The sequence below is a fragment of the Spermophilus citellus genome (genome assembly GCF_964194105.1).
Source record: "Spermophilus citellus genome assembly, chromosome: 2".
Lineage (NCBI taxonomy): Eukaryota > Metazoa > Chordata > Mammalia > Rodentia > Sciuridae > Spermophilus > Spermophilus citellus.
The window spans coordinates 182,677,952-182,690,238 of record NC_138183.1 but is presented as its reverse complement, the minus strand read 5'-3'; the positions used below and the strand labels follow the sequence as shown (position 1 = coordinate 182,690,238).

At 32.5% G+C, this 12,287-nt stretch overlaps 1 protein-coding gene across 1 annotated transcript in view; it reads right to left on the bottom strand.

Annotated features, from left to right (window-relative positions):
- The window catches only part of DLG2 (discs large MAGUK scaffold protein 2), a gene marked incomplete at both ends in the record, with an annotated part of 2,048,692 nt that overhangs the window by 2,003,846 nt on the left and 32,559 nt on the right, over window positions 1-12,287 (bottom strand). Inside the window, one exon of the mRNA XM_081281630.1 lies at window positions 8,337-8,468. Within this exon, the coding sequence (XP_081137756.1) occupies window positions 8,337-8,468 (132 nt within the window). The remainder of the gene's footprint in view (window positions 1-8,336; window positions 8,469-12,287) is intronic.

The following is a 12,287-nucleotide window of genomic DNA, read 5'->3' as shown; positions in this document are numbered from 1 at the left end:
TCAAAATTATACTTACTTATTCCTATCACCCTTAATAGACCACAAGCTCCATGAAAACATTCCACATCTCTCTTGTCACAAAATCCCCAGGACCTAACATAATGCCCCTTATATAGTAGGAACTGAAATATATTTTATCAAATGAAAAAAATGTAAAGCAGGACATTCCATACTACACATGGCTGCATTAGAACCAGGCCTGAATTCAAGAGGCTCACAGTCAACTGAGGGAAATCAATGTGTGATCATCTAACAATAGGGCAACACAATAGGTGCTACTCCAGGAATGTGAGCAAATACTATAGGCACATTAGGGAGAAAGGGATTGATTCTGCTTAAAGGTAGGATAAGTAGTAAAGAAGTATTTAACCAAATGATAAATATGGATTTCCTTCAGGTAGCTGCTTATACCAAGAAGATATCTTCATTAATTTTATTATATAGTTCAATAGAACATTTAGTCTATTAACAATTTTTTACATATTATTACCAACCTATTTGAGGACATTTTAAAGGGACTATTCCTAAAATAATCTATTAAATCTTCTTTATATTTTTGTTATTATGCATATAAACTCCCTAAAAATTGTTGAAGAACTGAAAGATTCAACACCTTAATATTAGTAAGATTAGCATGTTTGCTATAGGAAAACCTAGATGGGAAATCTATTGTGTTCTACGTTTTCCTAGCTGCCACATATTAGTTTTATTGATCATCCCAAATTTTCATTTATTACATACTGAGCAGAAATCACCAGATCCTTTCATGTTCCCCAAAAACCTTTTGATTTCACCTTCTTACTGTGTAATCTCATATGCCATGAAAATACATTTATTTTTCCTATTTCTACTATCGCACAAATAAAGCATCCTTTACTTAGAAACAACCGCCTTATAAACATCCAAAGCACATAAATTTAGTTAAATAGTGCCATCTGGTGACATAAATCTTGCAGTAATATACAAAGTCCAGGGCCAAGAATGATCTAGTCCAATTCATGGCATCCAACCCACATTATCAAATTTAAGAAATACTTGCTCCTGCCTGACATAAAACAAACAACTAAGCACATTTAAATATGGTAGTTTAACAAAGGAAATTACAAGAATTGTTTGAGTCATGCTTTATGCTTACTCCTCTTAATTCTCAAGTTTACTTTCAAACTTAAGACTGTAATGTATTAGATGCCATCTCCAGCTCCTAGAGGACATTTTAAAACTATAAATATCAAGAGCTTCTTGAACCCCTGTTCCAGTCAGATCCATTTGCTGACTCTCCTTTGCATATTTATGAATTTTTATGATTTTCACTACTTCAAATACCACTTTCTTATAAAGCTTTCCCTGATTTACTGCTAAACTTAAGCCTCTAACTCATAGTACCCTCTGCTTCTCTTTTATAGTACTCACCACAATCATGTATTCAATGCTATTTAATGTTTGTCTCCCAAGTATGCATCACATTGCTTGATACAGTATTCAAAAAATATCTAGTAAGTGAACTAATGTGTGAATGGATGGGAACATTTCTTCTCTTGTAACACAAATCCAATCAGTGACAAGATTGTTTAAATTTACATTTTACATAAAAGTTCCCATTGTAATACTAATCTATAATAACCCATGATTCTCTGAACTCCTACAGCATGTACAGAGTATAAATCTAGATTATATGCTGTCTTGAACTTTTTTACATGTAAGTGAATGTTACATTTTTAACTGACTTTAATTGTCAATTTCTCCTTAAGCATCTAAGATTTTAACATTTAATGTTTTTAAACAGTTAAGACTTTTTTGAAGGTCCATACCAAGTAATTTCTTTGTTTCAGTACAGCATGTGCTTTGAGATTGTGAATGGCCACAAGAATTCCCTAAATGTATATGCTTCTTTTAAATAACCCAATATCAGGATCTCAATGTAGCATTGCTGTTCTCTATCAAAAGCAGTACAGGTAGATACTATCACTAAGTATTCAAAGGTGGGAAAAATCACTTAAATGTTTCAGATATACTATTGTATTTTCCCATGTTTTTTATTAGTGCATTATAGTTATATATAATAATGTGATTCACTTAACATAATCATACAAGCATAGAATATCATTTGCTCCACTCCAGTTGCCAGTACTTTCTCTTCCGCTCCCCGCCCCCTGCCCCTGGCTCCTGCTCCTCTGCCTCTGCTCTATTGGTCTTCCTTCTATTTTTTTTATTTAATTTTTTTTAGTTGTTGATAGAACTTTATTTTTATTTATTTATACGTGGTACTGAGAATCGAACCCAGTGCCTCACACATGCTAGGCAAGAGCTCTACCACTGAGCTACAACCCAGCCCATATTGTTTATAGTATTTTTAATCTGTGCTTTAGAGCTATAAAGGTGAAATTCACTGTGGTATATGCATAAGCACACATAGTATAATTTGGTCAGTTTCATTCTACCATTCTTCCCTTTTGCTGTCTCCACTTCCTTCCCCCTCAATTCTCCTCTTCTATTCCACTGATCTCCCCTCTATTTTCACAGGATTCACCCCCATACACACACTTTTTTTCCCCTTATTTTGATCTATCTTCTACATATGAAAGAAAACATTTGACCTTTGACTTTCTGGATGTGGCTTATTTCACTTAGAATGATGGTCTCCAGTTCCATCCATTTACCAGCAAATGCCATAATTTCATTCTTCTTTATGGCTGAGTAATACTCCATTGTGTATACATATCACATTTTTTAATCCATTCATCTGTTGGTGGGCACCTGGGCTGGTTCTATAATTTGGCTATTGTGAGTTGTGCTGCTATAAATATTGATGTGACCATATCACTATAGTATGCTGATTTTAGTTCTTTTTGGATAAATACAAAGGATTGGGACAGTTGGATAATATGGTGGTTCCATTCCTAGTTTTTTTGAGGAATCCCCATATTGCTTTCCAAAGTGGTTGTACTAATTTGTAGTCCCACCAAAAGTGTATGAGTGTACAATTCCTCCAACATTCTCGCCAGTGTTTATTACTATTTGTATTCTTGATAATTGCCATTCTGACTAGAGTAGATGAAGTGTCAATGAAATTTTGATTTACATTTCCCTAATTGCTAGGGATATTGAAATTCTTTTCATGTATTTGTTGGGCATATGTATTTCTTCTTTTGAGAAGTATTTGTTTAGTTATTTTGCCCATTTACTACTTTAGATTATTTTTTAAAGAAAAATTGGATGCCATAATGATATTTAGGTACTTATGAATTTTCAAAGTACTCAAGATATGTCCCAGAATAATAATGTTTCATTTAATTTGTCAAAGACATTCTTATAAAACCTAAGAATGAAGAAATGCCACTGTCATATTCTTCAAATTCATTAATAACATTCAAATATTACATTATCTTCCTTGACACATGTTCTTAAATTTATGAATGCCTCAGAATCACCAAGAAGAGTTTTTTTTAAGAATTTTTTTAGTTATAGATGGACACAATACCATTATTTCATTTATTTATGGTTATGTAGTGCTGAGGACCAAACCCAGTGCTTCACATGTGCAAGGCAAGCGCTCTACCACTGAACTACAACCCCAGCCCTAAGAAGAGTTATTAAGACATTGCTGAACCTGACTTCCAGAGTTTCTCATTCAGTATATCTAGGATGAGACCCAAGAGTTTTAGAATGCTAATCAAAAGTTCACAGGTGTCTGGTACTGATAGTCAAAGAACCACCTTTAATAATCTCTATTTTAGAAGTTTAGAGCCAAGTTGTTCCAAAATCATATTACTGTAAAATTCCTTGATTTCCTTATGATCATGTGACAAAAAGTATATATTAATAGCTAAAACCAAAATAGCCATGATGTTTTCAAACATTATTTTTAAATAAATATATGACATTAGAATTACTATAATGGGAAAATGTGTTTTTACTTAACTCAAACTAAAAGTGATAAAACTCTAACACATTTATTTTGTGCCTTTACTATCACTATACTTAATTAATTAATTGTTTTTAATGGTTCTTTCCCCCTATTTGATTTCCTCCACTTGCTCATAAGGGTAAGCACTGTCCTCCATAGTTGACTAATGTATTCCTAATAACCTAATATAGTACCTTGAAAATATGAATGTTTTAGCTACTGCTAACACAATGTCTAACACATAGGAAGTATTTTTAAAATAATTGTTGAGTAAATAAATTAAAAAATATTGAAGGTCTATTGTTAAAGGTCCATATACTGAGGGTTTAAAATTAATTAGCTATAACTTCTACTTTCAACTTCAGACTTAATTAAGGGAACACAAATATATTCAATTTCTCAGAAAGTGAAATGGTAAGTATCTTATAGTAATATTAATAAAAGGCTATGAGAGGACCAGAGACAGTGCTCAGTGGTAGAGTGCTTGCCTGACATGCACAAGGTCCTAGCAAGGTCATAGGTTCAATCCTACACACACACACACACACACACACACACACACACACAGAGAGAGAGAGAGAGAGAGAGAGAAAGTCTCTGAGAAATAATGAAAGGGCTAATTAAAGCTTCTAGTATGTAGGATGTGGTAGACACCTTCAACAAGGAGATGATAGATCAATATGTAGCTCATCTACTATATCATCACTACTGCCAGTAATCTCAAATATCCATAGGATTCTCTATTAAACCTTATGAAAATAAAAAGTATCCTATTCTAACACAAAATCTGACATGTAAGTCTCAAAAGCCTGCATAAAACAAGATAAGCACTTCTCTGAAATGTTACTATTAGTAGAGGTTTAAAGAAAGTATAGTTTTACTGCCTGTTCTAAGTCTTTTAAAAGAATTCCCCTTCAAACAAGGTAGTGAAACAAAGGAATAAATTAATTAAATGAGACTAATAAGGTTTCAGAAAGGATTAAAATCTATGAAATATGTATGTGATTATTTCAATATTTGTTTAAGTAATGACTAAAAAATGCATAATTTTCAGTAAGTTACAAAAACATTTATGTTAGATATCTGAAAATGAACTGACTCATTATATTAAAATGGTTTTCACAAAAAATTATGTTGTTAAAACAGATCTTTAAATTTTCAAAGATGATCTAAAAGACAAGTATCAAAAGAATTTTTTTAAAAAAGTTCCAACTTGCTTTCTCATCACCTAAAGAAAAAATAACCTAATAAAGTACCTTGAAAATCTGAATGTTTTAGCTAGTCTTAACTAGAGTGACTCAAACTAATTTGTAAAACACTGTGGAGTTCCAATTCACTCATATTCAGTCTCTGGAAATTGTTGATATTGCAATTATCATAAAACTGTAATTATCCATTGGATAAATTTTTTCCTTAGTAGTACCACAAGATGTCACCCTAAGCCTAACATCTAAATGTGTAGTTTCTAGCATACTGCTCAGATACTTGTTTGTTTTGTACACTAGTGAAAATCATTGATTTTCATTGTGTCTTTTTCAGTGTCAGTTATTGGTAGGTGGAAAATCAAAATAAATAACATGAAAATTTTAGAAGAACGAAGTAAGTTAAACAATTCATCATTCTCCATGTTAATCAGAGATCCTATTTACCATTTAAAAAATATTTTAACATTGAGTTTCATATTCTTTCATTTTCTTCATTTTAAAAAATACAAAATAAATATATATATACCTTTTATAATCAGATAAAATTATATTTTAAAATTGAAAAAAGCATAATATCTTTGCTATGTTATCAAAGAACTCATTTATAGAATGCTTTGACGCACTATAATACTGATCACAGTTATGTAGAAAAATTTCTAGTCCTCGAAGATTATACCACCTAAGACACACTAGCTTTTTGGTTTTTTGTCTTTGGTTTTAAAGGACTACAAAAGGGGGATAATATTTATTCTTAAAAGTATTCTTTTTGTCTGTAGAGAAAGAGTTTGGTTTTTCTGGTCACATGTAAATATTATAACACATGCTGTAGTAATTAATAGTGCTTCGTTTTACTATGATTACTACACATAGTAATTATAATCTGTATTATGATTACCTCTATTTAAGCAGTTAGTTGAAATTTATTCAAGGTATTTTTTCACTGTACTGCTTATCTAGATACCAGTCAATGGGTAGAGCCAGTATCTTCCATTACTTGTAACCAAAAAAAAAAAAAAAAAAAAAGGAGGGTGTTGGTTCAAACAAAAAGCAAACAATAGACGATAAAAAAAAAACACCCTATTTGTCTTGTGGCTCACTCCTTATGCTTTTATAAAGATATGAATCTTTTTCAGGATACACATGATTATATAGCTTTTCTTTAAAGTCTTTAAAGAAAATGTACGGTGAGAGCGCTCAAACATTCAATAATAATAAATTAGTAAACAGTATTTAGCTACCCACACAGAATTCAATAGAAAATTATGTTTTGATGTATAGTGCTCTATTCTTTGCACTCTGCTTTATCCCCAAATGACTTTAAAAGACCAGCTAAAGCAAATCTATCCATCCCAAGCTGGGTATTGGGATTACTTACATAACAGCTTTTTACAGATTATATTGTCTCTCATTTTATTAGAAAAATTCAAACTACACTATAGACTTTAAGCCAAGGTACTTATCATTCAGTCAAAATAATGGCAAAATGCAATTCTTTATCACTCATTTATCTTTTTATTCCCTATGTAATGGTGTTATTAAATGGTTACATGATAAAAAAATATCATAAATATAAATATTAGTCCAGCAAATCAGGAGTTGCTGTTCCTAAATAAAGTTCTCAAAAGCTCAAGCTCTCAAAAGATGTAGCCACTCTTAACTAAACATATTTTATGAACCTATTTAGACACATTGCCTGTTAATGGCCTTTACTAATTATCAATTCCATGATGCTATTAATTTCTAATTGAGAAATTTGTGGTTTAAAAATGTTCTCTAAAATACTGTTCTCTAAAGACAAATGTTTATTTAAATTCTGCAAGACTCCATTTAGAGTTGTTTTCACTTAATACTAGCTAAAATGATTATAGTTATTTGTGTCATTAATTCTTGTCAGCCAAAATAGAATATTTTAAAGAAATTAACCCACAGGCAAAATAACCCTGTAAAGCTTTTTACTTCTATTTCTATTTATAAACTGATTTTAATTTTTTAATATAATGATTTTTAAAATTATAATCATACTATAAAGTGGAGGTTTTATCAAAAGTATATATATTTATAGTAAAAATAAACTATTTTCAAGATTAAGTCTCATAAATTCCTATTTTTAGATTTTATATCAATAACTATTACTTTGTAAAAGTAATAAAAATGTCTACTACAGTCAGTCATTTCTTTAAAATGTCCTGGGCTGTTACCTAGCATACACAAAGCCCTAGGTTCAATTCCCAACATTGCAAAGAAAAGTAAATAATAAAATAAAATAAAATGTACTATGCTGAATGAAATTTTTTAATTGTTTAATTAATTGTTTTTGTTGGGAGAGGCATTTGTCTTTTGCTTATTTATTTTCTCTCTTACAATATCATAAAGAAATTAAACCTATCTGTTTGCATAAGTTCAAAAGATCTGTGAATAAAGACATACATAAATAAACCATATCTCTATTTTCTTCATAATATTTAAAAAATAAAAGAGTAAACCTAAGGTTAAACATCATTTGATTGGGTTCATGATGAACTGATAAGAATCTCAAGACACTGCAATTTTCATCAATAAATTTTTCAATCTCATATCATAAACTTTCCTTAGAAAAGCAAGAAAGATAAAGAGAGTTTCTTTTAATTTTTGTTCCAAGAAGAGAGCAAAATTTTGATTCTAACTGACCACAATGTATTTTTGTATTAGATAATCCCTTTCCTTAAGGAAGTCAATTTCTTTCTTAAGCATTTGCTGTCCTCAACTTTTTGCAATAAAACACTCAGGGTTTTTAATCTGTAAAATTTTTATTTCCAAATCTTCATTTGAAATATGTATAAATATATACATATAATTATTTTGTTGTTCCTACTGGGGATCAAATTCATGGGTGCATTACCACTGAACTATGTCCCCAGTTCTTTTTATTTTTTATTTGGGGCAGAATCTCTCTAAGTTTCTAAGGATCAAAGTTGCTAAGGCTGGCCTCAAATCGTCCTCTTGCCTCAGCCTCCTGAGTTGCTGGGTCAATATTTATGTTTTGCAATCACCTATCCCTTACATTTTATAACAAGTTTTAGGTAAACATTAAATAAGAAAAAAAAAACAAGCAAACAAATCTTCCCTTCCAGTATTTAGGAAAATCATCCCCATTTGAAATTTGGTTAACATCAGACTCTGTGACCTCATTATTCCAACTATTAAGCCCAATTCTGACCATTAAGATGAATAATTTTTATAATACATACCTAGCAAAGCTTGGAATAAGCTGCTCTTAAATATACTCATCACCTTTTTAACAGCATTTTTCAACAGCTGCTCCTCTGGTTTTCTTAATTTTTTGCAGTATTCTTCCAATAATGATAAGGCTCGGTCAGTATCTGAAAAACATAATTTTAATTTCTGACATATGGCCTTATAAAAATAGTAAGCTAACATTAATCTACTTTATACCGGTGTTCCTAATTTCATGACACAAAATAATTCAATAAAATAATTACATATTCATACACTATTATATGAAATTGATAACTACATTTGACATTTAATGTCAATCGCCCACTTTTATTTGCTATTGTCTTGTCTTGCGAAAGAATCTACAACTGTAAAACAAAACAAAGAGTTATAATACTGGCCAGATGCTCCATAGTAGATATGATTCTCTTGTAGAGAAAAACTATCTCAAAATTGATGACTTCCTGCAACATAATGTCCAGATTATTTAACATGACATTTGAAACCTCCCTTCTATGATCCGCTTACAGCCTATATTTCAGCTTTATCTTCCACTGTATGTTCCATCTTTTCCCAATGTGCATGTGCGCGCGTGTACACACACACACACACACACACATGCACACTTTCTCTACGTTTTCTCACATCTGTGCTTTTCTTTGCTCCTATTAACTCCTTGTACTGGAGTATTCTCTTCAATAGCACTCTTTCTCCCAACAACCATTGTTCTATATTAAAAAGGGGTTGTTGTCAGCTAGATCTGAGTCTGAAACCTACTTACCAGTAGGTTTGACTTTTATCAAATTACTTAACCTCTTTAAGCTTCACCTTCCTACAGGTATTAGAATTAATTACAACAATGTGTGCACAATGCTTAGCCCCATGTCTAGTATATAGAAAGCAATTGATAAGTCAACTGAACACCTACCTTCCCTTAATCCAGACCTCATTCAAATGCTCTCTCATCTATAAAATCATCTTTGATGGTTAAAATGAATCTCTATCTCCTCTTTTTCAAAACCAGTTTGTACACACAAATATAGCAGGCATTCTTAATGTACACCATGTTATAGTAAGACTTCTTGAATAGATGTCTATATCTCTCATGAAAGAAAAATATCCTTAAAAAAAATTACCAGAGCAACACTGTCTTTGCATGTAGTAGATGATGATTGTCTTTGAACTTTAAAAGCCTTCTATCCCGTACAACTTGACATTTTAAAAAACAGACTAAGTACCAATTATAGCAATAGTTCATATTTACTAAACAGTATATTTCTATGTAAAACATTCCTTTTTCCTAAACCTTCCCATTCTTTTTTCCCAGAGCCTTTCTCAGCTGATGATATTACTTCCTATTTTGTAGAAAATCAGAAGACAACTTCCACAAGCTCCTAACACAGCATCTGCAGATTTAACCCAGAAGTGTATCCATATATGCCATCTTCCCTTCTGTTACTGTGGATCAAATATTTGTGCTTCTATCAAAAGCCAGCTCCTTACATGGGAATAATTTTTAAAAATTCACCACAGGGTGAATTTCTTGGTCAATCACTATGGATGTCCCAATTTTTACACACTGAGGAAATCTCCCTTGTCCATTTTTCTCCATGACCATTTTCTCCATGACCCTTTCTGGAGGATACCCTGCCCTGGAAGCCTATATCCTGTTAGTATAACTAAGGATACTGGGGTTTACCTGTGGGTTTAGGCAATCGCAGACCTAATTTTCCAATTTGGGAGTATTAGATCACACAATTCCTTTAAAATTTGGTCTTACACTAGAAAAGTGTTCGCTGGTGTCTCTTTCAAACTGGACTTCTCACAATAAAAATCCCACCAAGTTATTAAGAAAAAAAAAAGCCAGCTCCTGTGCTTGAGAAGGTATCTAGCCTCTTACCTACTCAAAGACCTTGTTTCATTATCAATCCTTTTTCTTTCCATTCAATTATTTCCATTAGCATAAAAATAAACTGAAATAATAGTAACTTTTAAAATGTTCCTTGACTCATCATTTCTTTTCAACTACAGTCCCCATTTCTCTGTTCCCCTTTGTTAGCAGAACTATATGAAGTAATTACTATCCCCCACTTCCTTTCATTCTGTTTTGATATCACTCTAATCAGGCTTTCCTGTAACTTCACTAAAACAACACTTGTCAATGTCACCTTTAATCTCCATTTTAACAAATCCGAAGGTCAATCCTCGGTCATCTCTCATGACTCATCATTAGTATCTGATGCTATTGCACTCCTGAAAACACTTTCTTCACTAGACCTCTAAGCAACATCTCCTTTTGGATGTGACAGAGCGCAAACTTACCAAAACTGAATTCCTGATCTTATCTATTACCCTCAATCTGCTTCTCCTGCAATGTTTAGCCCATCTTTCCAATCATTCAGGTCCAAATTCTTGGAATCATCATTCATTCTTGTCTTCTAATTCCACAATCTAATCCATCAGTAATCCTGTGCACTTTAACATCAAATTATATGCAAAAGTCACATCACTCCTCACCACCTCCAGTATTCCCACACTGGTCAAAGCCACCAACATCTGCCCCCTACACTACTGCAATAATCTCCCACTAGTCTACATGCTGTCACCTTTGCCATCCCGTATTCTTTTTTTTTTTTTTAATGATTCTTCTCTCTACACATGACAATAATGTGTATTATGCTCTGTAGAACAAAATTCTACCTATTATCTATTGGACCAACACAATTTATTGTGTGATTCAATTCGTCTACAGCCTTGACATTTCAGGTCTATATTGATCATTGAACTCTGAGAGAATTGTATTAGCTTTCTATTATTAATAAGGAATGTGTTATAGTTCCTTAAATTTTTGCTTTATACATACTATTTTTTGGCAAAATGGATTTTTTGAATTTTTTCCACATTTTTATGGTGCATTACAGTTGTACATATTGATGGGACTTATTGTTACATATGTGTACATGCACACAATATAACAATATAATTTGGCCAATATCACTCATCAGCATTTCCTCACTCCCTCCTTGCCTCTCCCACATTCTTTTTTAAACACAGCAGACAGAAATACCTTTTTAAGTCATAAATCAGATTATATCATTCCTCAACTCAAACCCTTCAGTGACTCCCTGTCCCAACAAAACAAAACTCTCTCTCTGGCCTCAGCTCTTATACCTGTCCTCTTGACCAACCTATTCCAACCATAGTGATTTCTGTTCTTTCTCAAATATCCCAGGAATTCTCATATATCAGAGCCCTTATACTTGCTATTCTGCCTAAAACACTCTTTCCTTAGATATCCAGAGCTTGCTCCTTTACTTCATTCATATCTCTGTTCATATGTCACCTTATAGCAGTGAGGAAAATTTCAAGCTGAATCCCTTAAAAAAAAAAACTCAATTAGCCAATAATAGATGAAGGAAGACATTATATAGTTATTTTTTACCTAATAAAGTTGGAAATATAAAAAAATGAATGTGCTCTGGAGGCAGATGTGGTTGGGTAAGATCATTTAGGATTGTCTCCCCATAAACATACTAAGTTAAACAGCTAGTCACACATGAAAGTACCTTCATAGGAGCTAAGGAAATTGGATACCATACCATAACAAACAAACAAACAAACAAAAAAACACCTATTGAAAAAGGCAGGCAGGAAAGAATCCCAGGGAGCCTGTGCCAACCCTCCCCCAACTCCAAAGAGTTCAAAATGGAAAGAGATGCCTCCTGATTCAGGGTGGGAGAATTAAGTCCATGCCTTAGACTTGAAGCACAGTTCCAGGACTTCCATAGTGAAACCAAGGACTGGCCAGATCCCCATGACCCCTACCACCAGATCAATAGCTATGACATGAGCCACTATAACTACTTTAGGTGAGGAGGCTGACTGCTGCTACATCCCTCCTCCAACCTCCAACTGCAGAGCTGGGAGCAAGATTTCAAACTCTGGGGAGCAAGGATGAAAAGCTA